General features: G+C 50.1%; 13 protein-coding genes across 13 annotated transcripts; 7 read left to right on the top strand and 6 right to left on the bottom strand.

Moving 5' to 3' along the window:
• Positions 1 to 23: 23 nt before the first annotated feature.
• Positions 24 to 2,606, top strand: yme2 (uncharacterized protein; the record flags this gene model as incomplete). Its single annotated transcript, XM_061213308.1, has 3 exons — positions 24 to 207; positions 250 to 1,998; positions 2,050 to 2,606. 3 exons carry the CDS (start codon positions 24 to 26, stop codon positions 2,604 to 2,606), a joined length of 2,490 nt encoding a protein of 829 aa, XP_061070329.1.
• Positions 2,607 to 3,105: 499 nt separating this feature from the next.
• Positions 3,106 to 4,870, top strand: N7525_005193 (uncharacterized protein; the record flags this gene model as incomplete). The annotated part of the gene is made up of 2 exons (XM_002565036.1): positions 3,106 to 3,353; positions 3,406 to 4,870. 2 exons carry the CDS (start codon positions 3,106 to 3,108, stop codon positions 4,868 to 4,870), a joined length of 1,713 nt encoding a protein of 570 aa, XP_002565082.1.
• A 213-nt stretch (positions 4,871 to 5,083) lies between these two features.
• On the top strand, positions 5,084 to 6,818 carry ilv3C (putative dihydroxy-acid dehydratase; the record flags this gene model as incomplete). The annotated part of the gene is made up of 3 exons (XM_002565037.2): positions 5,084 to 5,489; positions 5,559 to 5,770; positions 5,841 to 6,818. The coding sequence occupies 3 exons, from the start codon at positions 5,084 to 5,086 to the stop codon at positions 6,816 to 6,818; spliced, it is 1,596 nt and encodes a 531-aa protein (XP_002565083.2).
• Positions 6,819 to 7,279: 461 nt separating this feature from the next.
• N7525_005191 (WD40 repeat domain-containing protein) lies at positions 7,280 to 10,186 on the top strand (the record flags this gene model as incomplete). Its single annotated transcript, XM_002565038.1, has 8 exons — positions 7,280 to 7,319; positions 7,382 to 7,539; positions 7,594 to 7,745; positions 7,804 to 8,753; positions 8,803 to 8,937; positions 8,997 to 9,128; positions 9,185 to 9,480; positions 9,533 to 10,186. 8 exons carry the CDS (start codon positions 7,280 to 7,282, stop codon positions 10,184 to 10,186), a joined length of 2,517 nt encoding a protein of 838 aa, XP_002565084.1.
• A 284-nt stretch (positions 10,187 to 10,470) lies between these two features.
• Positions 10,471 to 11,538, top strand: N7525_005190 (uncharacterized protein; the record flags this gene model as incomplete). The annotated part of the gene is made up of 2 exons (XM_002565039.2): positions 10,471 to 10,735; positions 10,811 to 11,538. The coding sequence occupies 2 exons, from the start codon at positions 10,471 to 10,473 to the stop codon at positions 11,536 to 11,538; spliced, it is 993 nt and encodes a 330-aa protein (XP_002565085.2).
• A 647-nt stretch (positions 11,539 to 12,185) lies between these two features.
• N7525_005189 (putative tetracycline transporter) lies at positions 12,186 to 13,609 on the bottom strand (the record flags this gene model as incomplete). The annotated part of the gene is made up of 2 exons (XM_002565040.1): positions 12,186 to 13,478; positions 13,541 to 13,609. The coding sequence occupies 2 exons, from the start codon at positions 13,607 to 13,609 to the stop codon at positions 12,186 to 12,188; spliced, it is 1,362 nt and encodes a 453-aa protein (XP_002565086.1).
• A 945-nt stretch (positions 13,610 to 14,554) lies between these two features.
• N7525_005188 (uncharacterized protein) lies at positions 14,555 to 16,108 on the bottom strand (the record flags this gene model as incomplete). Its single annotated transcript, XM_002565041.1, has 4 exons — positions 14,555 to 15,195; positions 15,275 to 15,788; positions 15,867 to 15,894; positions 15,978 to 16,108. 4 exons carry the CDS (start codon positions 16,106 to 16,108, stop codon positions 14,555 to 14,557), a joined length of 1,314 nt encoding a protein of 437 aa, XP_002565087.1.
• Positions 16,109 to 17,273: 1,165 nt separating this feature from the next.
• N7525_005187 (NUDIX hydrolase) lies at positions 17,274 to 18,649 on the bottom strand (the record flags this gene model as incomplete). Its single annotated transcript, XM_002565043.1, has 2 exons — positions 17,274 to 18,120; positions 18,177 to 18,649. 2 exons carry the CDS (start codon positions 18,647 to 18,649, stop codon positions 17,274 to 17,276), a joined length of 1,320 nt encoding a protein of 439 aa, XP_002565089.1.
• A 541-nt stretch (positions 18,650 to 19,190) lies between these two features.
• On the top strand, positions 19,191 to 21,620 carry N7525_005186 (SPX domain protein; the record flags this gene model as incomplete). The annotated part of the gene is made up of 2 exons (XM_002565044.1): positions 19,191 to 21,428; positions 21,486 to 21,620. 2 exons carry the CDS (start codon positions 19,191 to 19,193, stop codon positions 21,618 to 21,620), a joined length of 2,373 nt encoding a protein of 790 aa, XP_002565090.1.
• A 426-nt stretch (positions 21,621 to 22,046) lies between these two features.
• N7525_005185 (DsbA family oxidoreductase) lies at positions 22,047 to 22,835 on the top strand (the record flags this gene model as incomplete). Its single annotated transcript, XM_002565045.1, has 2 exons — positions 22,047 to 22,091; positions 22,182 to 22,835. The coding sequence occupies 2 exons, from the start codon at positions 22,047 to 22,049 to the stop codon at positions 22,833 to 22,835; spliced, it is 699 nt and encodes a 232-aa protein (XP_002565091.1).
• Positions 22,836 to 23,399: 564 nt separating this feature from the next.
• N7525_005184 (6-phosphofructo-2-kinase PFK26) lies at positions 23,400 to 25,740 on the bottom strand (the record flags this gene model as incomplete). Its single annotated transcript, XM_002565046.2, has 2 exons — positions 23,400 to 25,236; positions 25,466 to 25,740. The coding sequence occupies 2 exons, from the start codon at positions 25,738 to 25,740 to the stop codon at positions 23,400 to 23,402; spliced, it is 2,112 nt and encodes a 703-aa protein (XP_002565092.2).
• A 997-nt stretch (positions 25,741 to 26,737) lies between these two features.
• Positions 26,738 to 26,926, bottom strand: N7525_005183 (uncharacterized protein; the record flags this gene model as incomplete). Its single annotated transcript, XM_061213307.1, has 1 exon — positions 26,738 to 26,926. One exon carries the CDS (start codon positions 26,924 to 26,926, stop codon positions 26,738 to 26,740), a length of 189 nt encoding a protein of 62 aa, XP_061070328.1.
• A 39-nt stretch (positions 26,927 to 26,965) lies between these two features.
• Positions 26,966 to 27,452, bottom strand: N7525_005182 (uncharacterized protein; the record flags this gene model as incomplete). Its single annotated transcript, XM_061213306.1, has 2 exons — positions 26,966 to 27,367; positions 27,444 to 27,452. 2 exons carry the CDS (start codon positions 27,450 to 27,452, stop codon positions 26,966 to 26,968), a joined length of 411 nt encoding a protein of 136 aa, XP_061070327.1.
• Positions 27,453 to 27,504: the final 52 nt, after the last annotated feature.

The following is a 27,504-nucleotide window of genomic DNA, read 5'->3' as shown; positions in this document are numbered from 1 at the left end:
TTGGATATGTGTACGTGAGCAGAATGAGATCGATACCCGTATCAAAAGGTCCGTTGGCCCTTTGGTCTCCAGCAGGTTCTCATATCAGCGCCAATGGGTCCCGGGGGTGGAGACCTCCGCTTTGGGGACGCTCGATACGATGCACATCTTCTATCAGATCGGGACATATTTCAGTAGGAGAAAATGAAGGGATTATCTATGTCAATAGTGAGCGCCAATTGATTATAAGCTATCATGCCTACTAACTAGCTCTAGATATATTTCCGCACCGGTTACAATGGCTACTGCGGGGTCCTCTCAGCCATATTCAGCCTCTCGAGGGGTTTTTGGCACGAGTAAACAACCCAGAACTAGCGGCAGCTGACCCGACTCGTATTGTTCAACAAGCTTTTCCAAGAGACCTAGGTCTGGAGATCAAGGAGGTCGTGACGAGATACAAAGAGGGAGGTGCATTCGTGAAGTATGGGCTTAAGTCGGACATCAGCAACGAAACTATCCAAAATGCAATCAAGGAGCATTTGAAAACCAACCCCATTAAGCCCTGGTTTAACCCGACCCTGAAAGTCGATGCGGACCTTGTTCGCGGAACGCCGTGGATCGAAGACCTCTATCGAATCCCAAGCCAAACCCTAAAGGTGGAATTCTTGCCAACGTCCCCAGATAACTCAGCGGCGGAATTAACTCAAGAGTCCCTATACTCACTGTTCCGGCCTTACGGCAAGCTTCTGGACATCCAAACACAGCCCTCAGATTCGAAGGTCGAACCACGCTATGCAATTCTGCGATTTGAGCGCCCTCGGTTCGCCGTGATGGCAAGAAACTGCATGCATGGATTTATTGTTTCGGAAGAAGCAGGGGGTGGCAACTCCGGTACAAGGTTCAAGATCAACTACGAGCGCAAGATCAAACTGTTTATGATCAAGGACTGGATTTTGAACCATCCGAGACTAGTGATTCCCGCTATAGCTGCTCTGATAGCCACTATCACGGTAATCATCTTCGATCCAATTCGCACGTTCTTCGTCACGCTCAAAATCAAGTCATCGTTCCAAAGTGAAGAGAACCCCGTGCTGCGGTGGGTTCGCAAACAAGCCAGCAAAGCGAGCATGTTCCCATTCGGGAAGCGAAAGTCGGACCCGCGAGGTCTAGCAGCTATCTGGGAAGACCGACAAACAGAGATTGCGCAACTGCGAGCCTGGTTAACGGAGACTGCGGAGACCTTCATTGTTATCCACGGTCCCCGGGGCTCAGGGAAACGCGAGTTGGTTCTAGAGCAAGCTCTGAAAGAGCACAAGTATAAAGTCATCATTGATTGTAAGCAAATTCAAGATGCTCGGGGTGATACAGCCAAGATTTCACGAGCCGCCGCTCAGGTCGGCTACCGACCGATCTTCTCTTGGATGAACAGCATCAGCAGCTTCATTGACCTTGCTGCACAGGGAATGATTGGCACTAAAGCTGGCTTCTCCGAGACGCTAGATGCACAGTTAAGCAAGATTTGGCAGAATACTGGTGTCGCCATGAAGCGAGTCGCCTTGGAAGGTAGACGAAAGGAGGACAAAGATTTCAACCTGTCCGAAGACGAATACCTGGAGGCTCATCCCGAGACGAGACCTGTCGTAGTAATTGAAAATTATCTCTATGATGCGGACGACAGTGTCGTGCTCGACAAACTTACTGAATGGGCGGCTGGTTTGACATCGGCAAACATCGCCCATGTCATCTTTTTGACGACTGATGCCTCTTTCGCAAAGCCATTGAGCAAAGCCATGCCTAATCAAGTGTTCCGCACAATTTCCTTGGGTGACTGCTCGCTCGAAGTTGGTCGTCGTTTCGTATTGAGTCATCTAGATGCAGAGGCAGGCGATGACGATGAACAGAATGCAAGGCGCAAAGAGACGCTTCGTGGTTTGGATTATTGTATCAAGGTGCTGGGTGGTCGAGTTACTGACTTGGAGTTCATGGCTCATCGGATTGAGGCTGGAGAGACCCCTGAAGGTAATCCTAACCTTTTGTTGCACCTTGAGAATTCGGTTAACCGTTGTATAGCTGCCGTGGACCGTATCATTGAACAATCGGCGTCTGAGATTTTGAAGATCTTCATCCTTGGGACAGAGTCGACTGCATCTCAATGGACCCGTGAGCAGGCATGGTACCTCATCAAGTCTATCGCCAATTCCAAGGATGGAAGCCTGTTATATAGCAAAGTCCTCCTCGGCGATGTATTCAAGGACAACGGCGAGGCCACTCTCCGGGCACTAGAGCAAGCAGAGCTCATCTCCATTGGAACTGACAAAGGATTCCCACGATACGTCAGGCCGGGTAAACCCGTGTATCGCGCTGCTTTCCAGCGTTTAGTTGCGAACAAGACCCTGCAGGGCCGCCTTGATCTGCTAATTCTCTCACAGCTCATTGGCAACGAGAATTCAAGTATCAAGAAGTATGAGGAGGAGCTGCAGGTCCTTGGCTCGCTGCCAAAACACCCCTGGGAGCTAGCTTCACGGATTGAGTGGCTTCTGCGCAAAGTCCACGGATCGCAATCGAAGATCCTCAAGTACGAGAGTGAAAGTGCTGCCTTGTCAAAGTATTTGCAGAAAGAGAATTGAGAGTTTAACCACTGCGTATCGATCTCATCTCAATGCCACATTATTATTATAAACACCTCAAAATTTACCAGAGGTATAGATTTGTTGTCAGAGGGAAGTATAAACGCGAACCAGTTGATATCAACTTTGATCCCACTATTCATGTTAATATTTTGAGAACCTCTCATAATTATATAGAAAGGAATCGTAGTTTATTTTGGGAATATTGAAAATCAATGAAAATCAATGAAAATCAGTGAAAATCAATGAAAATGACCAACTTGGAAAAATAACACCCCAGACCATCGAGCTTAGTAAGCTAGAAAAAGACACCGGCCTCCGTTTGCCATCCTGTCCCTTTACCCTTTCACTTGGATATATTAATCTGAAAAAAAAGATCTTTGGAGATCAATTTCAATCGCCATATCCAGTCATCTCTCCTCGAGCCCTTGAGTGGGTGTTGACGCTGTGTTATCTTACGTGGCAGGGTTTGTTTTGAGCAGCATTGAATTGATCACAAATGGAGAGGTACGGAGCCTTGAGTCTTATACAGGCCGTCCGTGAGAGATATTTCGGTATAAGTTGGTCAACTGTTTTTGCTGTTGTGGTGTTCGTATGCATCACAACCCGGATTATCTCGGGGCTTCAGAGTCGACCTGATCGGGATTCAAAATCACAGACGGTTCGAGTAGCACCGTATTGGTTTCCCTGGATTGGACATGGCCCTGCCTTCTTATGGAATCATGTTACCTTCTTTGCAAGAGCTCGGTTGGTCTTCTACTATATTGTCCTTCTACGGTGCCTGCTAACAAGGTTATAGAGAATCTATGAATGAGCCTGTCTTTGGCATTTACATGCGTGGTGTGAAATACAATGCTGTGACATCTCCATCTATGATGAAGACTGTTTTCTCTGCCAAAGCTGCCACGCCACACAACCAGGTGCTCGGTCAAGCTCTGCAAAACGTCTTTGGCGACCGCAGCCTAATCCGAAAAATGGATTTGGATCGTAACCAAGGAGTTAGCGACAAGGCTTCCACCATTCTCAACGAAGAGGATTTCGTCACTGAAGCTTCGGCTACTATTACCCGTTTGGTGCAGCGTGACATGTCGAACCTGGTGAGCTTCTGCCGGAGCATTGTTGACCAATGCCCCTGGGAGCGTGGAATGAGTGGAGTTGAAGTTCCCGAAGAGGACCAGACAGTCTGCGAGGCCAATTTGTTTGCACTCATGAGCAATTTCATTGGTCACATCATTTCTACTTTTCTGATGGGTGAGGCCTTTGTGGAAAATTTCCCTAATCTCTCGGAAGATCTTGGAAAAATCGACGATTGCTTTGTGACACTCTTCGCCGGGACTCCTCGCCGGGTCCCGCATCCAGCGGCTTCAGCAGGACATGCGGCTAGTGATCGGCTTCGCCATATCTTTTCGATCTTTCACCGGGCTTTTACTGCTTGGGACGACGGGATTGACGCCGGCATCGAGCTACGTGATCTTGACGATGTGTCTGAACTGGTCAAAGATAGGATGCGGACTTTCCGAAAATTGGAACTATCGTCAGGTGCTAGTGCCGCAGGGCACTTGTCCCTGTATTATGATCTGATTGAGCACACGACTAAGATCACTTTTTGGACAATTACTCATCTCTTCGCCGAACCTTCCCTTCTCGATCAAGTCCGCAAGGAGATCACCTCTTACGTGGTGGCTTCTAGACCAAGTCGCGAGGAGACGGGTTTCCCCTTCGATGAGCCTCCTCGTCTCTCCCTGGATATTGAAAAGGTGCTCACATCTTGCCCGCTGTTCAAAGCGTGTTACTACGAGACTGTACGTCTTCATTCAGCAGGGATTTCATTCAAGAAGCTGGCGTCGGATCTGATACTTTCCGAGTCGGCAGAAGAAGCCGCCTATGGTCTGACGGAGCCCCGTACATACAAGATTGCAAAGGGCGAGGATATCATTGTACCCCATGGTGCTTATCACCACGATGATCGATACTTCTCAAACCCGGAGCAGTATGATCCCCTACGATTTCTCGTGACTGACCCTGTAACGGGAAAACAACGGGCTGATCCAAGTATCCTCGCTCCCTTTGCGGACGGGTTGTATGGGTCGACAAACAATGGATTTACCGAGCGAGCCATCTTGACTTTCACTGCTGGCATTGTGGCCTTGTGGGATATTGAGCCTACAAGGGGTGAATTCCTCTCGGTTCCAGGGCACAAGACTAGCTGGGGGGCTTTCCGACCGACCAAGGAGCTGCGGGTGAAGATGAAGTTGAGGGTATAGATATCATTTTATCATTTTGTTATAGAGAGCACTGATCAATTTAATTTTTATTACACGACAGGCTCGGATAAGTGTCCGAATCGGCCTTGCGCCGATGACACCATCCACGAAGAGGGGAAAATATATAAGTCACCTAATCTAAGCTGTACCTAGTTACCTAGGTAGGTAGTTCCTCGATCTCGATAGTGAATTATTCTTCTTCGGAAACGAAAAATGGAACAGAATCCTAAAAAGGACTACGATCTCACAAACCCAATCACTTCCACATCTGGACTTCGCCAGGGTCTAACATCCTATGGAGATGCTCATTTCTCCCTCTTTCTCCGAAAAGTGTTTATCAAGGCACTCGGATATTCAGAGGATGCGCTTTCACGTCCAATCGTGGGCATCATCAACACTTTCTCAGGGTTCAATCCCTGCCATGCCAATGTGCCCCAGCTCATTGAAGCTGCCAAGCGCGGCGTGCAACTCAATGGAGGACTGGCAATAGAATTCCCCACCATTAGTCTGGCCGAATCATTCTCACATCCGACCAGTATGTTCCTGCGCAATCTTATGAGCATGGATACGGAGGAGATGATACGGGCGCAGCCGTTGGATGCTTGTATAATGATCGGCGGTGAGTTCCAATCGCTCTACTCTACAGTTGCTTTCCTGTCATGTGAGAATAGCCACTGAGAGAACTTAGGCTGTGATAAAACCGTTCCTGCTCAGTTGATGGGTGGCATCTCTGCCAACAAGCCAATCCTGCCACTGATCACCGGTCCAATGCTGCCAGGAAGCCACCGCGGTCAGCGCATTGGAGCCTGCACCGATTGCCGAAACAACTGGGCGGCCTTCCGAGCGGGTGAAATCGACGTTGAGGAAATATCCGCCATTAACGAAGAGCTTGCTCCAACCGTATGTGCAGACGGGCTTTCTGCAGACCCAGGGCCATTTAGTTCGCTAATCACAATGGTTACTCGTTTAGATAGGGACATGCGGTGTTATGGGAACTGCTAGTACAATGGCTTGTGTGACTGCTGCGTTGGGAATGATGCCGCTCCGAGGTGCAACTGCCCCAGCAGTATCATCCGCGAGACTGCGAATTGCCGAGGAGACTGGCGCAAGTGCAGTCGCAATTGCAAAATCTAAGAGAAAGCCACAAGAAATCTTGACAAAGGAATCATTCTGGAATGCCATCACAGTGCTCCAGGCTATCGGGGGTTCGACCAATGCCGTTGTTCATCTGCTCGCTATTGCAAATAGGCATCCAGAACTGCAGGGAGTCATCACTTTGGACACTGTTGAGGAGATTGGCCGCAGAACTCCGCTGTTGATCGATCTCAAGCCGAGTGGAGATAACTATATGAATGATTTCCACAATGCAGGAGGCATGATGGCGCTGTTGCAAGTGCTTCGACCCCTGCTCCATTTATCTGCTTTGACAGTTACTGGGCAAACTCTGGGTGAGGTCCTCGATGCGTCCCAATCCAAGCGACTTGTTTTTGCACAACAGATTATTCGGCCAATTTCAGACCCTTTGTTTCCCGCGTCATCCTTGGCTGTTCTGCGTGGCAATCTTGCCCCGGACGGAGCGGTCCTCAAAGCCTCAGCGTCGAAGTATCGGCACTTACTCACACACACTGGACCGGCTGTAGTATTCGAGAATTCGGCAGACCTTGCTCACCGGATCGATGATCCAAACCTTCTTGTGACGAAGGATAGTGTACTGGTCCTGAAAAACATTGGTCCGGTTGGCAACCCGGGTATGCCAGAGGCTGGCCTTATACCGATTCCAAAGAAGCTAGCAGAAGAAGGAGTTAAGGATATGATACGACTTTCAGATGGTAGAATGTCAGGCACCGCAGGCGGAACCATCATCCTCCATATCTCGCCTGAAGCTGCACTGCCAGAGTCACCATTTGGTGTGGTGGAGACGGGGGGATTTGATCGTTTGCGATATTGAGACTAGGAAGTTGCACTTGGAGGTTACAGAGGCAGTATTGCAGACTCGAATCGAGAAACGGCGACAGAGCCTTGTAGAAGAGACCCGGGCAAGAAAGCAGATGAGAGGCTACCGCGGGTTGTATGAGCGATCGGTGAATCAAGCGCAAGAGGGAGCAGATTTTGATTTCTTGACAGCTGGAGGTGCCAGCACATAGAACCAATTTCAGATACAAATTCGATATAAGACTGTATGCCCTTTGGTCCCATCGAACCTTGGATTGATTGTCTGGAGGCCCTTACCCTGAGCCCTGAGCCCTACTTTCTTGCCCGATCGGGTTAAATCAATCAAGGCGCGTAACGCGGACGCGTCTGACCTTGTAGATCCCTGGCCATTTGTGATCCACCAGATTAAGATTGAACGATGCTCCAGACTTTCTAATTGCAACCTGATCGAATTATTTGCGTCAGGCCTCATTTGCAATGAGTTTCGACCCTCTTCGCCCGCGGGGGCGCCCAGCCCGTAAGTCATGCTGATTACCTGGGGAGACTACAATAATTACTGACAACGCGGCTTTCACATAGACACACCCGGCACAACGATACTGACCTACACACCTGACGGACGATGGATCATTACTGGTGGCTCCAATTCAGCAATTCGTATCTACACGGTCGGCGAAGATGGGGAGCCTAAGACTATCGACGAAGGTGTTGACGCGCATTTCGGCATTGGTGCTACGGTATGTCAGAACCGAGGACTCAGGATTAGCCGAAGGAGCTGACTGGATTGCCAGAATCGATCTTTCATCATGGGTGCCGAGGATGGGACAGTCTGGAAGTACGACATTATGTCGGGCAAGATGCAAAACTTGCTTGTACGATGCGCTTTGCCGGTCAGGGACATTGCAGTGACCAGAGACGGAGAATGGGTCGCGGTAGCAAGCGAGTAAGTATCACAAGCATTGTGTTAGACAGAGCATTTTATGCTAACTGTGGTGGGCTAGTGAGCTCACAGTCAAGATCGTGAAAGTCGACGACATGACGCAAGTCAAGTATCTTCGGGAACAGTCCAAGGGAACGAAACATGTCACGTTCGATCCCAGTGGCCGGTATGCGACAGTATCCGGAACAGATGGAATTCTCTATATATACTCCATGCACGAAGAGGAGCCGGAGCTAGTCCGCAAACTCGATGGGGTGATTAGACGATTGGAGCCAGACGCCGAGGCGACATCGAGAGCAGTGTGGCATCCCGACGGTACTGCATTTGCTTCTGCGGAAGCGACTAGGGATATTTCTATCTACTCAACCTCGGAATGGAAGAAGGAGAAAACATTTGCTGGTGGACATACCGGCGACATTACGGCCTTGAGCTGGGCCCCGAATGGATCTCTTCTGGCATCTGCAGCGTCAGATGGATATATTGTGCTATGGGAAGCGAAGACGCAAAATATCTTGCAGCGATACGACTTTGGAAATGTCATGAACCTATCCTGGCACCCTACCAAGAACTCCCTTTCATTCACAACCTCAGACGGAGAGCTTTTCATCTACGATAACTTTGTGCCGAAGGATCATGAGCCTCTTCTGCAGAAACCGCTGCAGGCTGCTCCTATCTTGCCCGGGCCTCTGGGCGAGATCTCCAACAACGTTGGGCGAACCACACTGGCGGAACGGTCCAAAGAGGCCATCCAGCGAGCGGCGAGAAGAGGGACTCCTGACTCGCTAGATGATATCCTTGGTGAAGATGACCAGATGATGGATTTTGTCGAGGATGATGATGGGGCTGGCTATGCCGATGAAGAGCTAAATCTGTATGGCAAGCGGCCACACGATGGTCTCGATGATCTCGGCTATAGTAACAAGCGCCTGCACTCTGGCTTTGAGAAGCCCAAGTCCCATCCACCTCTCCAACCCGGTAGCACCCCTTGGGCTGGGAGTAGGAGATATCTCTGTACGTTCTCGTTCCAGTTTCATTGAAATGGATTTGCTAACATGGCCAGGCCTGAACTTGACGGGAGCTGTCTGGACGGTGGACCAGGAGACGCATCACACCGTTACTGTGGAATTTTATGACCGGGAAGCTCATCGGGACTTCCACTTCACTGATCCATATATGTATGACAAGGCTTGTCTGAGTGAGTCTTTTCCGCATTTCTCGCCTTTTTGTGTTGGATCTTTGGCTGATCACGTATAGATGACAACGGGACACTTTTTGCCAATAACCCTTCGGATGGTAGTCCGGCCACTATCTTCTACCGGCCACATGAGACGTGGACTGCACGAGCAGACTGGCGGACTGAACTGCCCGAGGGAGAACAAATTCGAGGTAAGACTTCAAAGGTATATAGTCAACCTAATCATCTTACTGATGCTCATTATCAGCTCTGGCACTTAGCGATTCATACATTGTCGCTGTGACGTCGAAGGACTATGTTCGAGTGTACACTCTCTTTGGAACTCCTTTCAAGGTGTATCGACAGAAGAGCCAAGCCGTAACTTGCGCGGCGTGGCGGGACTACATTATGAGTATCGGAAACGGTCCTACAGGGATTGATGGCCACACGACCTTACGATACACGGTGGAGAATGTCAAGCGCGACGAAATTTGCCAAAATGAAGACACTGTCGCCCTTCCGGAAGGGGCTTCGCTACAGAGTGTGTTCTTCTCCGATAATGGGGTAAGTGACATCCACACGGAGGAGTTGGATATGGAATTGACCGCCTTCTTAGGATCCTTGTATCTATGATTCGACTGGCGTCCTACTGGTTCTGCAACACTGGCGCGCACCCGGCCAAGCGCGATGGGTACCACTCCTGGACACGAAGCAACTGGCACGTCTCGCGGGAGGACGGAAAGAAGAAACATACTGGCCAGTGGCTGTCGCACAAGACAAGTTCCACTGTATCATTCTCAAGGGTGGCGACAAGAATCCTTACTTCCCGCGGCCGTTGCTCAGTGAATTCGACTTCCAGATCCCGGTTGCCAGCGCTCTTCCGAAGGATTCCAGCGAATCTGAAGACACAGCAGCCGATGGTGCCCGTTTCGAAGAATCATTCGTACGTGGAAATGTACTTTTGTCGCTCTTCCGCGACCTTATCTCGTCGACCAATGCAACGGCAAGCCAACGCTCAGACTTGGCGCGGAGGGAGCTCGACTTGGATAAGACCTTGCTGCAGATGCTGGCCATTGAATGCAGAGAGGGCGAGGAGCGTGGTATGAAGGCGCTGGAGCTGGTGGCCCTGATGACGGACCGCAACGGTAAAATGCTCGAGGCAGCCGCTAAGATTGCACAGCGTTATGGACGTGGTGTTCTAGAGGACAAGATCCGCGATCTGGCTGAACGACGTGTCATGGGAATGGGAGACGATGATGAACTGGCTTGAGGACGGGGATTCTTACGAATAATACTTTTTCAAATTAGTCGGAATCAGAGTAGATCCGTAGATTTATAACATTCTCATGAATTGTATGAATTGTACTAACTATGTAGTGAATGTAGTGAATGTAGTAGTGGATGTCAGTATAAAATTGTATACCAGAGCATCCTGATTGGCTCTCGCAACGTCATTTTCCCCGACTCCACGACTCCCGGACTCCGACTTCAACCTTCAAATTATCTACATGGCTTGATAACGATACTAAGTTCAGTCTGCTTTTGAAATGCAGAATGCCGAAGCTGGTTTCTCTGCGAACGTCTCTTCCCAATCAGCCGAAGAGTTCTGTCTCTGGCCGGCTTTTTGCTTCGGTTTCACGACAACGACTGGCGCAACTTCGTCATGGCCTTCTCACTGAGCCCTGGCTACCTCCAGCTTCAGCTACACCTCTGCCAATTACATACTTCTCCCCGGCTTGGGTACGCAGGGAGCATGGGGAAGGTCCTCGGAGAACCGATCACAAACCCCCAGATGAAAGGACCTTGAAACTCGGAAAGAGTATGTACTCACTATCTCATTCATCTTAAAGAAAAAAGGAAAGGCAGTCGTTCAACTAACTATTAACTATTAAAGCTTTACGAACCCTCTCCCCCCTCTTGCCAACCATCTTGTACAACACCTTACCCACCGAAATCCTCGCTCCGAGTGTCAACCTTCACCTATTCCCATCCACACATCCACACCTCCCCACCGTCAAAGGACGCACACTCTATCGCGCGGCACTATGGACTGTCCCCGTAGCATGGAGTAGCGTACCACTGGTCGGCAACGTGAAATTGCAAATTCTCAGCGAAAGGATCGTACGCGCCGGGACGCTGCTCGACCCCACGCATCACGGTGCCCACCACGACTGCGGCGATGAGCGCCTACTGGTACGATGGAAAACCGAACCACGAACAGACAGCCGCCCCTTCCACGGCCCGGCCTCTCCGAATACCAACTCTACCAACTCGCAAACCGCCCCATCACAAAATAGCCATCTCTCGGCTTCTACAAACGGCACTAACAAAGGCTTGAGTGTCCTTCTCGGTGGCGAAGAGCCTATTTTCAAGCTGTCAAAGGAAGAGCAATTCACGGGTATCTTTATCTTCTCCTTCGATGAGGAGGGTCGAATCCTGACTCATACCATCGAGCATGCCGATGAAGCGGACGGCTGGGACCGGACTGCTAAATTCGTGACTCTCACTGACTGGCTCATTGGCAAAGCGCGTGGCTCGTTGGACCCAGCTGCCAATACCGGACTTGCCATGGCGACTGGTCAAAATCATGGGTTTGCTTCTGACGGTGGCCGGAGACCATGACTGCACACGATCATACCTCGAGCGAATTTCTCATTAAATGAAAAATCCCCAAGGCAATGAAAGGACTTGCGATTACCGCTGTGTCCGTGTACTCTCTCCCAACTTCTTGGTGTATTGTGGGGGGGTTTTTTTTTTTTTTTTACTTCGATATCTCTTCTGGATTCAAGGCGCAACGATGTCTGGTCATGGGTATTGAATGATGGGGCGTTTTGGCATTGAACTCCTCTCTTTCACTTGGCCTTGTCTGCTGGCATCCTTGAGACATACTATCGCCACTCTTCTGTGTACTATACCCTATTACGGACTAAGAAAAGACCCAAAGCAATGGTGAAATCACTTGTTACATATGGAGAAGACTTTTTCTAGGAATTGTGCCTTTCACCAGGTTCTACAGCCTGCTAGTCGTTATCGTTCAACTATACGAGAAAAAGAATTTCCAAACTGAGTGAAGAGTAGCAAGCATGAAGACAAGGCAACTTGAGCATAATAATCATTGGCTTTCTACGAAAGAAAATGAGGGAGATGGGGAGGCGTTTCGGGGCTGATACTGTTCTCTCAGTTGATATAACAAAAAGAATAGTGAGACGCTGGGACCATCTTTACTTTAAGCATGCTTGGTACAATGTCCCTCTGTGTATCTATGTACATTACTCGGTCTTTTTGTGCGCAGCAGGAGCCTTCAACAAGCCGAAAGCCGCAACTGTGACGACACACATGGCGAACCCGCCAGTAGTATAAGCAGCCTCACGGCCAGCCCACCAAAACAGGGAGCAGAACACAATAGGGCCAGTCGCTCTACCAGCCTGCCCCCATCCCCGTAAACGACCCATAACAGCGCCGCGATCCGCGTCCTGCGCCTCGAAGCTGCCCAGGCTGTTGAGTGAGGTGACAACCGTAGCGGTCGTTACCGCCAACAGAGCACCCGCAGCATAGAGACCAGAGGGCGAAGAAACGTGAGCCAGGCAGAAGAATGAGATAGTACAGGCCACAATACCAGCACGTAGGGTGACCAGCGGTGGGAGACGGCGCACCAGCGTACCCTGGAGGAGGGAGGCGATCAAGCCCATTAGGGACAAAAGACGTCCGTTCAATGCAGCAGGGCTAGCCGTCGCGGCTGATTCCCCGTATAGAGTGGTAGTGAGGAAGGGGAGGGAAAACTCCAGACCGGAGAAAGGGAGCAGGAAGAAAAAGTGTAGGGCATTGAGAAGGGCCGGGCTATTTGTATGGATGCGCTTAGCGGGGGGACTTCTCTTCTCTTCTGTCTTTTTACTTGACTCATCATTCTTCTCGGTGGACGTACTCTCGCCCTCCATCTGAAGAGTCGTCAAGCGGGGATGCGTCTCGGGCAAGCAGGTCCAAAGATACACAGTCTCCATAAAGATCAGAGCAAAAGAAACAATTGCAGCGACAATGTACGGGTTCTCGGCAACCATATTGACATTACTGAGCGCTGCACCTAGCGCCGGCCCAAAAGTGAACGCAACGCTGAAACAGGCCCCAATTAATGCCATAGAGGAGCCGCGGCGCTCCTCGTCTGTGATATCCGCCACAATGGCATTGGCCATTTGCACATTTGCTTCGCTCAAGCCGCCAACGATACGACTGGCGAGGAATGTGCGGAAATCCGTCGCCGATACCCACAGCGCGACGCTCAAGAGGTTGCCTAGCATGGAGATGAGCAGGGCGCGACGGCGGCCATGACGGTCAGATAGGCGGCCTATGACGGGTGCAGCGAAGGCTTGGAGGAGGGAGAACAAAGAGCCGAGGGCACCACCGAGGAGTACAATGTCATAGCGCGAGTCAATGGGGCGCGCGAAGGAGTTTTTGTAGGCATTTAGGTAGTGGAAGATGCGGTTGAGGAGGGAATCCGGGGACGGATCTTGCATGCGATAGAACGATAGCAGCGAAGGGAAGAGGGGCAGAATAAATGTAAATGAGATCTAAAGGCGTTGTTAGTTGAGTAAATGTGATTGTTGGCTTAGAGGGGATTTCTTGGTGTTACCAAATCTAACAACAGTGACAGTATCAACACCTTCAGCACCTCCTTACGTTGGGCGCCAGCGACGGCCATGGTTGCTGGCGCCGTATATACAATGGAGGATGTAAGGAGGGAGAAAAGAAGCAAAAATGTGCAGAATGACAAGATCTCGAGAAGTTGACAGTTGTACAAGAGTACGAAGATCATTTTAATCAGATCGAATACGCCAGCTCCACTGACATTTCCTATCGTGGGTTAGCGCCTTTCTCTGAAAACGGGTATCCAAAAATGCGCTAGTAAAAACCAAATACGCTCGAAAGGCGTATTTGGTTATTTTCATTAGTCCATGTATAATTGCACCGAATTTGATTCGGTCTAGTGTAATAGCATTACAATTACGCTAATGCAATCTCGGCTAGGATAGTGGAGAGGTGGAATCACGTGATACAGCAGTTAACTTCTAGGTAGTTACTACGACCACTACTACTACTAATCTATATACATACAACAGTTACGTATGTACATAACTATCATCAGCTACATATGTATCGACTATTGTCCAACTATTCAAGCAATAGACCTAGTAAATATGACTTCGTCCAATGAAAGAGTCCCATATTGAAAGGCATTGTTGTTATCTAGAGCAAATCCTGGAAAGTAATGGTGCACTCATTATGATCAATTTCGATCTATGCCCAGCCTAAGCCTGTCCACCGGTCCATTCGCAAGCGCCAATAAAAACAATAGCCATAGAATACATATGTATGTCATGAGAGAAGCTCTCTGGGGATCGGGAATATGCACGCTGAAAAGAAAATTGCAGGACATGGTCAAGAAGACTTTGGCAAAGCCAGACGAAGAGATCAAAGCGACTCTCCGTGAAGAAAATTCGTTGCATTCGTGAGCCATCACATCGGACCAGAAATTGTCGAGGCCAGTCCCGAGAAGACAGACCCAGAAATCCCTCATTGGAACATCAATTTGGAGACTTACTCCCCAAACTAGCATGTTCCAACTAACACCCTAGGATTGCCACTCTTACTCGCTGGAAGCAGGAGCTTCCACCGAGCCAGAGGCAGGGCCACTTGCACCGCCTCGACCACGTCCGCTACGACCGCCTCGTCGTCCTCCACGTCCACGACCCTCACCGGCACGAGTCTCACCACCACGACCCTCAGCACCTCGACCCTCACCACTGCGACCCTCACCAGTACGCTTAGCGTCATTCCGGCCTCGGCCACCACGCTGTCCGTGACGGCGGCGTCCACCAGACTTGGCACCGTTCTCACCCTGAGTAGTAACATCAGCGCCAACGGAGCCATTGTTCAAACCCGCATCAGCGCTAGCCGGGGTAGCCTGGAGGCCAGTGTCTGTCTCCTCAGGGTTGCGAGGAAGCTTGACCCATTCACTGCTCTCATCGGAAGTAGGAGCCCAAGTTTGTTCCGCAATAGGGTTTCCACCGTCAGAAACCAGAGTCTGGGTAGGAGGGGCCACCTGTTCAGCTTGGGAAGCTGCAGACTCAGCCTGAGTGCCGAGGGAGGTATCCTGGAGCTCCGTCAGACCGGCATTAGCCATGGTGGGATCGGTCGTAGGGTCGGTGGCGTGGGTTGCGTCTGGGGCAACTTCGGGAGTCTCGTCGGGCGGGGCGAACTTGTCAGATGCTTGCTTCACATCGCCATCTAAATAGATATAATGTCAGCGAGCACATCCAAGGATATTTGATTGGGGCGGGGGTGGGGGGAGGCCTTCGTTACTGACAGGTAAAATCAAGAGTGGTGCCCTCAACAGTATTGACCTTCTCATCGGCACCCTCAGCAATCTTCAGTAGCGAATTGACTGCAGATTGATTGCCAGCGTACACCTCGAACAGAACACCCTCAAAAGCACGGCTCTCAGTGCTGACGGCATCGCCGTCGCGTCGAAGGATGGCCGCGGCGCACAAGAACTTAGTCACGGTATAGAACTGCTGGCGCAGTGTCTTCTTGGAGGCCTCAGTCGCATCAGCAATGGCGTTATTACGGACAGCTTCGAGCTCCTCCTCATGCGCCTTGACAAGCGCAGCCTTTTGAGCAGCCAGACGGTCCTCGTATTGGGCAGCAAATTGCTTGTAGTGGCCAATCTGCTCCTCAGTCTGCGCGACGGTGGCCTGAAGGGAAGGCTTCTTAAGGACCTGGGCCTTCTGGTCGTTGTTGATCTTCTTCTCTTCAATCAGGTCATCAAGCGACTTGTCGGGGTTTTCGGCGATGATAGCATCCACTTTGCCGAGAGAGTTCTAGCAAAGACGACAGCAACGTTAGAAATGTATCGAAAGAAACAGATTGTAACCAAAGAGCATTCAATAATGACTCACCAACTTCTTCATGGCATTGCGAAGTGTCCTAAACGGGGCATACAGTTAGCTCACTTCCACTTGCGCATTGGCAATGACCATGCCACCAGGTTCGTTAGATTTTAAACATACTTCTGCAGCTCCTTCAAGTAGGTATTCTCCTGAACATCACAGTTAGGACTCTCGGGGTCCTTGGAGACGCTTGAAGACCGGGAGCCCTTCTCCTCGTCCTTGAGCTTCTGGGTAGCGGAAGCGGGAGGCATGATGGGAATGTAACACAGATATTAAAGTATTTCTGAAAAGCTTGTACAGGTCTTGAAGAATTAAACGTGATAACGTTGAAGAAAAGATGGGTTGTTATGAAGGAAGAATCAACATGCGGGTCGGGGAACCCCTTCTTGGTCGGTGTGGCCCACTGGCTTGGGGCAGACTCTCTCTCTTTCTCTCTATGCGTTAGCACAAAGCAATTAAGCAATCATAGAACTGGACTACGTCTATAACTGCGCAATTTACCAGTTAACAGATTTGTTATTTGATTTTCTTCCATTGTATTGCTCCAGGGTATCATATTCACATTCGCCCACAACGCCATAATATCACAAAATGCAGGCCAACCTTAGTACAGTATCTATCCCCCCTCGCCTTTCATATCCATGCTAGGCAGGTCTTCGCCACAATGACAGATCGAGGTTCATATAGGTTCGTATCATGGGCTTTTCTATCCCTGGAACCTGCGCAGTGTTTTCTAAACCCATACTTTGTCAGCTGTGTGTTCTCACGTCTCCTAGAAAAAGCTCTTAGATAGACCTCAAACAACGCACCTCGGTGACTTTGCGCACGGTATTCGCTGAGATATTCTTCTCGCCAGACTTGCGTGACCGAATCGATGCCTCGCGCATTAACCTACAATGTGTCAGCCCCATCGTCAGATCAATCATGTCGAGAATGCGAATCGGAGGGTTGCGACCGGTGGACCAAGCCAGAAGGATAGATGAAGACGCACTCTTGCATGAATAGTATGTAGTCCAAGAAGATCTTTAAAGATAGTATTAGCAACTGGATAATAGAGAGGCGTCATATAGGGACGACCGCGTACCAGGATGTCGGCATTCTTGCTCACGCTCCGATTGGAGTGGGCTTTGACAATTCGCTTGACTGTTCCTCGTGGATAAAGTTTCTGAACTGCCATAACGATTAGAATAGAGAAGATGGTGAAATGGAAGACGAGGTGTTCATGTTCAATGTTTCCCCCCAAAGAAGGATGTGGGGAGCTCTCGAATCCGACCGAATACCGCAATGATCTGTTTCTTATGTAATCTGGTATTTATACCTACGTACCTACCTACCTAATGTATATGGCAGGATGTAAGTAAATCTTCATTTCATATTATATACAATCTTCATTACAACTGTTATATAACGTACACTTCAACGCAGTCGTCGAAGAATGCGCCAAGCTGAAATACCAGCAATTGATCCAATGACGACACGCCAGGCCAGGAAAACCCAGATTGCCATGCGCAAGCGGTCATAATACCCGCGAAGCATGATCCCAACAGCATAAGAAGTCCCATCTCTTGCTTGGTCTGTCGGTCCGTAATATCTTCCTACCCCGAGGCCACCGATGCCCACTTCATTGTGGTCATGTTCAACATTCGTCTCCTGTGTGACTGAGAGTGCGGCCGTTTCGCTATCAGCGGCCGTGTTACTAGGACGAGCACCCGACCTTACATTGAGTGCATTACGCTTCCGCAGATTATAAGTAACGATGCTCACAATCAGCCGCAGATCAGGAACGGTAAATGTTGGATATTTCCACAACTGCACAGCCTGATGGGGAGGGAGCATATCCAAGAAGTCAGCCAGGATGCCGAGTGTGAGACCCCAGAGGAGCAGCGGGCGGGCAGTGTCACTCGAATCCGCTTGCCCACTTAGGAACCACCCCTTGAAGCGCTCCATCAGGGAAGGTTTGAGTATATTCTCTTCAGGAACAAATCCTGGAATTGTAGTGCATTGATGAGTTTCCGACGGGAGGAGCCTCACGGCCGAGAACTGCATCCAGCCCATCAGAGACCTGATTGCGAGACGGGTCAGAAACCCGCCTTGTCGAGCGAAGCGCTGGGACATATCCACATATTCCACAGTCCGCAGCGATGGTGATAGGAGAGCGCGCAGGGGAATCCAATGTGTCGACGCTACTTCCGTGGGCTGCAATCGAAGGGTCGGGGAGTCGCTGCGAGTCGTGAGGAAGACGAAGGGACAAAGAACCATCAACCTGCCATTCAAGTCAGTAACCCAATTCTCAGCGGCGAAGGTGAATGACATTCGTACGGTTCGGACCCCCAGCTGGTAGTGACCACCCGCTCAGGGAGATTCCCCACACTAATTGTATCTTCCGTTGTCAGATCTAACCCAATTTCCTCTGAAGCTTCCCTGATAGCTGCAGCCTTGTCATCTACATCCTCCGGATCTCGCTTTCCACCTGGTAGGGCAACATGGCCAGTCCATCGGTCCCCCACGCGCGAAGCACGCTTGATGAACAGAACCTCCGGTTCGCCATACTGGACCCAGGGCTGTGCAAAGAACCCATCTAAACGTTGTTGGACTGACTGCGAAGCATTGTTTGCGAGGTTCGTGCTGGGCCAATGGTCGTAGGTTGGTCGTACCCGAATAATCAAGGCAACCGAGGCGCGTTTCTTGCAGGTTGGGGGATTTGGGACGTAAGGATAAGGTTGGCGATGTAGCTCGGTTAATACGCCATGCAGATGATGCGACAGGCCCGGAGCTGCAGACTTGGGCTCCATCAAGTTGTATAGTTGGTACGGAGTACTCTCGGTATGCAATATTTAGATGTCAAAAGGGCTGGATTGTGGAGGGTATCGGTATCGGACAAGCCCATGTGCACGTGCCTCCTTCCGGTCCTGGCGGGGGCGATATCGGTCTGGCCCGTTTACTCCCCGTACTGTAGGTACCTAGGTGAAATACATCCTTACATAATACGCTCGGAACATCAATTATCCAGATAGCTAGTCATCCCCCGGTCCACTGATGGGCTCTGATTGGCCTCATCCAACGAGCACGTGCGTATATCGCTGGCTACGAATGCTCTCAGTCTAAAGCTGCTGCATGTCCATCGCTTAGCTTCAAGCTAATAAGCCAATTTTTTTTGGCGTCTGCGCATATCTTTCGATCTGCAGTTGAATATCAACTCTTACTTTGCTTTTCATTTTCTAAAGTTCGATCTCAAATCCTCTCTCATCTCTTCCCCCCTTCCAACTTCCCCCCCAATCAGAGGTGCACACCGGCCAGCTCTGCGTAACACATTGACAACCTGACTGGCTCAAAATGCGGTTTGGAAAAACCCTCCGTGCTGCGGTGTACCCTCCCTGGAAAGGGAAGTACATTGACTACACCAAGCTTAAGACCTTGCTGAGAGAGAATGATGTCACCCGGAACGGAGAAGACGCCAGTGACTCGGACGACGATCAATGGACTGAGCAAGATGAAGAAGCTTTTGTGCAGGAACTGCTTAATGTAGAACTGGACAAGGTAAATTCTTTCCAAGCAGAGACATCGCAGCAACTCCGAGAACGGACAACAGCATGTGAAGTTAAGCTACGACCCTTGGCATCTACCCCGGAGCAAGAAACGCCCCCTCTCAATGAACAGAAGAAAAGGGCCATTGCCTCAGAAGTTCTGCAAGAACTCGATAACATCACCAAGGAAGTCAGTGCCTTGGAAAAGTACAGCCGAATCAATTTCACTGGTTTCCTTAAGGCTGCGAAGAAGCATGACCGCAAACGAGGAGCCCGGTACCGGGTGAAACCTTTGCTCCAAGTGCGACTGTCGCAACTGCCATTCAACTCAGAAGACTATTCGCCGTTGGTCCATCGGCTCTCGGTGATGTACTCCTTTGTTCGAGAGACCCTTAGCCATGACATCGTGCAACCAAGGGAGACAGAGCATGGATTTGGCCGCGAGACCTATTCGTCTTACAAATTCTGGGTTCACTCCGACAACGTTTTGGAGGTCAAAACTCACATTCTTCGTCGATTGCCGGTTCTCATCTACAGGCCGGGAACTTCCAAGGACCTCGATACCATGACAGAAGACCCCACCATTACTTCCCTCTATTTCGATTCCCCTCGGTTTGATCTCTACAACCAAAAGGTCGCACGAGCACCCGAAGCTGGATCGTTGCGACTGCGGTGGACGGGATCACTAAAAGACAAACCTGCTATCCAGTTGGAAAAGAAGATTGTCACCGACGACGACGAAAGTCGACAAGTCAAGGTACAGCTCAAAGACAAACACATTAAGGAATTTTTGGACGGCGAGTATCGCTTTGATAAGAAGCTCCACCGCATGGAGGATTCGAACAATGGAGATTCGGCGGCCGCCGAAGCCTTGAAAAAGGATGTGGATGAGCTGCAGTCATTCATCAAGGACAATGACCTGCAACCCATGCTCCGGGCCAACTACACGCGCACCGCCTTCCAGATTCCTGGCGATGATCGAATTCGTATCTCCCTCGATACCAACCTTGCACTCATTCGGGAAGATGCCCTCGACAGTGAACGTCCATGTCGCGATCCAGCTGAGTGGCACCGTACCGACTTGGACGATGCTGATATGACTTATCCCTTCAACGCTGTCAGGACTGGAGAGATCACTCGCTTCCCTCACGCTTTGCTCGAGATCCAGCTTCGAGGCAAGGCCCATAATACCGAGTGGGTCAAGGACCTGATGGTCTCCCACCTTGTCAAGGATGCTCCCCGCTTCTCCAAGTTCGTCCACGGTGTTGCCTCCCTATTTGAAGATTATGTCAACAGCTTCCCCTTCTGGCTTGGTGAGCTTGAAAGTGATATTCGTCGTGATCCCGAAACTGCATTCCATGAGGAACAAGAGCGACTGGCTCGACGAGCGGAGGAGAACATTGCTGTGGGCAGCTTCATGGGAGACGCGCGTAGCCCCAGTGTTCACCCACTCGGGTCACCTTACCGATACTCTAGTGCAGGCTCTCCCTCGGTCATGCGGAGATCCTCAGCAGTCACCGAACCTGCAGCGCGGCACCCACGCCCCTCTGTCGCAGAGCCCCAGCGCCGTGATACCGAACCCGCTCCCGAACCAGAAGAGCCCGAGCCGCCCACTCGCCTCGAGTCCATCTTTCAATCCTTGGGCCTATCTCCTCAGCGTTGGCTTGGAACAGAGTCTGTCTCTCTGCCGCCTGGTGTTCGACACCCCGGCGTCTGGATCAAAGATTCCGGGCCCGTTCGCGTGGAGAGCAAGGTTTACCTTGCCAACCAGCGAACGTTTATCAAATGGCTTCACATCAGTATCCTCCTGTCGAGTTTGTCATTGGGCCTGTACAATGCTGCCGGCAAGCACAACCAAGTAGCCCAGGCACTGGCTGTCGTCTACACATTCTTTGCCATCTTCGCCGCGGTCTGGGGATGGTTCATTTACGAGAAACGGGCCCGTCTCATCCGCCAGCGGAGTGGAAAGGATCTAGACAACATGTTCGGTCCTATCGTAGTCTGCATTGGCTTGGCAGTTGCCTTGGTCCTGAACTTTGTCTTTAAGGTTAGATTCCCCAGTCGTTTTGTTTTAACCCGGCCTTCTCGCTAACTCGTTCAACAGTATTCATCCGCACTAAGTCAAGGCCGCAAGCACCCACTTCCTAGTGTGTCTGTTCACTCTAACTCGTCAGTTGTTTTCGACAGCAGCTCAGGAGGTTCGTGGGGCAACCTGAACCAGGCGCAGCAGGTTCTGTAATAGTCTTTCCGGGGCTTTTTTTATTTGGACATGTGGCCAATGAACCCCATGGCTGGCCTTTGGGCTATCAGGCCCCAACTGTGAGCATCTGTGCTTTAGCGTAGTTGTTGAGCAATAGCGTGTACTTCAAATTAACATCTTTCTGGGGCACTTATGGTTTATATCAATTACTTCTCTTGTCCAACATGTATTCATGTATTCATTTATGCCAAATACATGAGAGCTCTTAGAAGATTGGCGATCCCCAAGACATACAGAATCCAAACGCGGGACCTCGGGAGTACGGAATAGCAACGCTTACAAATCGACTGTCATCCCCGACATCCCAAGGACAAAGCTCCAGAAGAAAAAAAAAAAAAGGGTTCGAGATATCCCAAATTTAAACACGTCTCTCTCTATTTCCTCGGAATCGACATCCTTGACACAATGACGAACTTCCAGGTCCAGATCATCTCAGACACCATCTGTCCCGTAAGTATTACAACCATATACGGATCTACACCCATTCATCCATATCCTCCAATTCCATATAATCCACATACTAACAATATAAAAAACAAGTGGTGCTATGTCGGCTACCGCCGCCTCTCGCGAGCAATAACCAGGCACCAAGCCACGTATCCAGCAGACACATTCAGCCTAACCTGGAAAGCATTCTACCTCAACCCGGCAGGAGCCGAGTATCCCGGCGTGAACAAAGCCGAGATGTACGCCCGGAAATTCGGGGCTGAGCGCATGGAGGCGATCTTTGCGCGCCTATCTGCTGTGGGCAAGGATGAGGGGATCCAGTTTAGTTTCGGCGGGAATTCTGGTCTCACGCGGGACTCGCATCGCTTGCTTTGGTTCGCTGGGCAGCGGGAGGCTGAAGAGGCTAAGAAGGAGGGTGTGAATGGCGGTGTTGTTGGTGGGTTGCAGACGAGGGTTGCGGAGCAACTGTTTCGGGCTTATTTCGAGGAAGAGAAGAATATTACCGATTTGAAGGTTCTTCTGGAGGCGGGTGTTGGGGCGGGGTTGGATCGAGAGACTGTGAAGAAGATGTTAAATGAGGATGTTGGTGCTCAGGAGGTTGATTTGGAGGCCAAAACGGCGGCCAGGAGGTTGGTTTCTGGGGTGCCGTACATCTCGGTGCAAGGGAAATATCACGTTGAAGGGGCTGATGAACCCGAGGTCTTCATGGAGATCTTTGAGAAGGTGAAGGCCGAGCAGAAGGAATAAAGAACATCATCAGGAGCCCAATCAGAATGTTCTATTGATTCCTACACTGGTCTCATTGCTATGGTCGTGTGTATAGTTCTATCGACATGCCGTAGCAAGTAAAGCTACTCAAGACTATCAAGCAAAGGCGCTGGTTTTATCTCGGTACATTTTTGTGTCAAAGATATCTGCACGAAAATGGAATGTCGAGGTAGACACGCTCTCAGTGACCTGTCACTTCCAGCTCATAAAGCTAGGGTGAGCATCCCAAGTCATGAAAGTACACAGATTAACGCCTGTCATGCAACGAATGTCTGGGTCATCTGTCAAAAAAAAATGAAGTAAAAAAAAAAAAAAAAAAAAACCCCGGAAAGAACAGTGGAGGGGGGGAAGGCATAGATAATACATATTCAAGACGCAAATAGGAAATAAAAGCCAAGGATACAGCCCAGGAAAAAGCAGAGAAGTGAAGAACGTAAAACGACCAGAGCCTAAAACCTTGGCCAAGTCATTCCACAAATGAGGTCATGATAGATCGTAGCAAGTCATGGAATTTTGAACTCCATGTTCAAATTCTAGGGGCATTTAGTGGGTCGTCTGTGCTTTGACCTGATGCAGTTCATAATTGGGAAGGTAATCGAACCAGTCGGTCTCGGGATTGTAGCGGTATGCCTTGAACTCTACACCATATGGCTTGGGCTCAAGCATGTACAAAACGCCCATCGGGACATCGAGGTCAGCGACCTCGTCACGCTTCAAGCCGCGGAAATAGGCCAGGAGCACGCGAGCAACGGATCTATGCCCGACCAGGAGCACATGGTCTGTAGTGCGCTCTACCTCGACAATAACCGTACGCGATCGATTGATGATGTCGAGGTAGCTTTCTCCACCTGGTCCGGGGTATCGGTAGAAGAGTTTATCTTTCTTGCGGTGGGCGTACTCCTCGGGGTACTGCTCTTGGATTTCCTTGTATGTCATGCCTTCCATCCTGCCAGAATGAATTTCGTCCAGCATCCTCATCTGTTTGACATCGTACTCATCCTCGTTGAAGTATTCAGCTGTTTGAACGGAGCGTTGCATCATTGAGGACCAGACACAGAAGTTGCGTGGCCCTTCTTGAGGAAGATAAGATGGGTTGGGAGGTGTGATGTCACCGGCTCGAGGCGGGAAGTGCTTGAGAAGGTCTTTCTGTCGCTGATATGCTTCCCACTGCTTCCGCTGGTGATCCACGAAGCGAGCCAACGCCTTGGCATACCTTCTGCCGTTCTCGCTGAGATCAGAGTCACCGCCAATACGGCCTGCGGCATCATCCAAACTTTCGCCGTGTCGTGTGATCCAAATTTGGCGTGGAGAGAGATTGAAATTGAGCAAGTAGTAGACGACTTGAGAAGCAAGGAAGCCATGGGTTTGGTGAGCGACGACTTTACGACCGACATCGATCATCTGAATGAAAGCCATACGATGCTTCTCCTCGTATTCGCCGAGAGGCACGTAGGACTTTTCGTAGAGAGCAACACGCTTCTTGAAATCTTCAAGTGCCTCGGTTGGGTCCTGGCCTTTGTAGTCGGGACCAGAAAGTTTCAGTCGCATGTTAGCCTCAAGCAAATCCTGATCCACGCAACTGCTCTCAAGGAACAGGATATTTAGCTCGGGACCAGCGCGGTTGCGAATATGGTCAACAATCGCTTTGCGACGTTCCATAGTGCTGTTGGTCGCATCGAGGATACCAATACTGCCACCTTCCTCCAAAATATAATCCAACAATTCATCAAGAGTGTCCAGGGCGACCTGCTCTCTCATCTTGACGGCACGCTGATTCTGAGGGTCAAAGAAGTCGGCGGTTTGATCCATAGGTTCGGGGGAAGCTTCATTGATAGCTTCTTCATTCTCACGAGATTGTGCCGGGCCTGCGTCGATCGAGGGCACAACAGTACTTTCATTTTGAGAATCTTGTTCGGGCTCTTCTCCATTCACGAGAATCTTGGTTGGGACCACTGGAGGGGGAAGCGGTGCCCCGTTCTCTGGCGGGGAGACGTCTGATGAGTTCAAAGTGGTGCCAACGCTGACACTCAACCGACGCACTGAGTCAACGAGATCCTTGTGGAAAGCACTTGGTTTCCGATCCTGGCCACGATCAATCGGGGCAGGTGAAGGGGACTTCCCAGCGGCCACACGGCGACGCTGTCCAACATTGAAGATTTCGGTGTCATGTTGGAGCCAGTTCAAATAGCGGGCCAGCTTCTTGGTAATGTAACTTTTGCCTCGGGCCGGGAGGCCGACCATGACAATGACCAGCTTGGCGCCGACATCCCGCTGGGCAATGCGGCCATCTGGAGATACCTTGGACTTGGTCAATCCGGGGATATCGAGAGTAGTTGCTCGCACTCGACCGGGAGTACCAGGAGGTTGATAAAGGCCCGATCTGCAAGGACCCCATTAGTCACCGTTTGCCAAGCACATCTAAGCAAGTCCCGAGACAGAAAACGTAAAACAAGGGGTTGAATAGTCCGGGGTAAGGTAGATTAGCTCAGAATAAGGTGCAAAGAGCCCCAGAACTGGACACATCCCGAAGCGAGCCGATCAAGGCTCGTTCTGATAGGCTCAGACATAGTAAAGTGGAAAGGTTCTAGACGAAAATCAACAAGACTCACATCTGTGGAGACGGTGGTGCGGTAGAAACCGGAGTGTCCGTCAAAGCCGTTCCGACTCCGCCCTTGGGCGGCAGTGAAGATTTATGGGAATCGGAATGCAGGTCGTTACCTAGCGCTCGGTTGACCACAGTTTTCGTAGGCAGAAGAGCTCCTTCTTTTCCCGATCCCGAGCCATTAGATGTGCCGTTGGGTTTAATATTAATCCTCTGGTCCCCCGTCTCAGGTGAAGTGGCCGACGTCATGGCCGACCGGGCAATGCTAGAATGTTGCGCCATCCCACTGGGGGATGTTCTGTTTGTTTATTAAGAAGAGTATCGTCTCGCTCTTTTCAGAGCTTGTTCACGAGTTGTCTCAAAGTTGATAAGGACTTGAGTCACACCTGGGCAACTGGACCAAAAAAAAGTTGGTGAGAGAGGGGAAAGAAAAGAAAGTGTGTCCACGGAGGTTTGGATGAGTCAACCAACGGGACCAGGGACCACCGGGTCTGATATTGACCACCTGGGATAGTCAAGGGGATTTGGAATATTCAAGGGGTTGAAAGAATCAAAGAGGTTGGCTTTTTTTTGGATCTGGAGTTTCTTTTTGGTGCAAATATATTTTTTTGTATTTTTTTTTTTTTTTGTTTTGTTTTTTTCTTCTTCTTCAACGTGTGGGGAATACAATATCACTCTCAAGGACAGTGCCAAGGACGTCAAAGAGACCTTTAAAGAAATACTTTGAAATGATGAAATCAGGATGCAGGTTAGATTTAGTTCATAGGGTGGATCGATGGCTTAAAGATCGGCCATATATGATGTCAAAGTGTATACAAGCTTTGGGAAGATAGCAAGATATTCAAGTCTAATACGGGATTAAACAGATCTTATATATACATCATAGACACAATTGGGGGTCTCACAAAAACATGCAAGATGTATCGGTCCTATCTGTAATAGAGAATGCTTGGCTAAGAGTATACAGATTCGAAGAAAACCATACTCAATCTGACTCCTGTGTACTTTGCCCTGCAATATCCTCATAACCCACCGAAATGCTCATAGCCGCTTGTTTTCCCGTCTTGGTAGAGTCTTGGTAGGGGGTATCAGTACTCCGTACACCTTCAGTTGATTCCAATTATGGCCGGCTCAACAAAAGCACACATAATACTCCGCATTTGGAATCGAACTCAGCCTCCAGTGAATCAAACAACACTAACCATTGAGACACCTTGTGTGACCTGAGTCTCACCGCTCGGGTTGATCCATACTCGGCTTCCTTGGCGACTTTCGGTCATCAACACAGCAGATTGATCTCCGACCAACTGTAGGCGTCCGTTGCTGCACACCGATGTCCGCTGCCGTAAGCCCCGAAAATGGTAACCCATATTCCGTGGTCAGGTGCGGAATCCTTGGCGCTTGGCGGTAACGCAGGGGGTATCACAGATAGCATGCCTAGAAGATAGGCTCCAGGGATATTAGACATGGTGGCTGGATCGCGTGCCACCACACAGAATGTCCCTTATCACTTGCTCAAGTTCAAGGTCAAGCCAATCAAGCATGCGTATGCCGCAATACTCAATGCTGTCAAGACCAAGACCGCATTTCCACTGGTACGGAATTTGTACCGATGGATCCCATCCTCCCCTATTTCAGAGAAGAACTGTCTGTTTCCCTGCGAGCGGCGGAAAAGTCCGATGATGAGAACACCCGTGCCGTATATCGCGAACAGAGCCCCAATACTGTAGAACTCGGCGGTGAAGATCTTGAGTACGACGAGGGCGAAGGAGAACTGAGAAAGGGCGGTTCGGACATAGGCCCCCTCAAAGGTGCGTTGAGCCGCGCGCATCTCAACCATTTCATCCGAGGTCAGCACAGCCGAGCGGGCTCGGTGCATTCGAAGGCGATAACGATCCGCTGCACGACGCTGAGACGGTCAATACTACGAGTTAAGGTAGAGAGATGAAGAATATGGGGTAGAGGAGATATTACAGTAAACACACCTCAAACATGGTTGAATCTCTTAAGATCAAATGAAGGTTAAGAGTCAAGATATTGGGGAAT

Source organism: Penicillium rubens (assembly GCF_028828025.1).
Source record: "Penicillium rubens strain IBT 27055 chromosome Unknown utg000002l_segment0_segment0, whole genome shotgun sequence".
NCBI lineage: Eukaryota > Fungi > Ascomycota > Eurotiomycetes > Eurotiales > Aspergillaceae > Penicillium > Penicillium rubens.
Note: the sequence above shows the minus strand (reverse complement) of the source record. Positions and strands in the feature narration are given on the sequence as shown.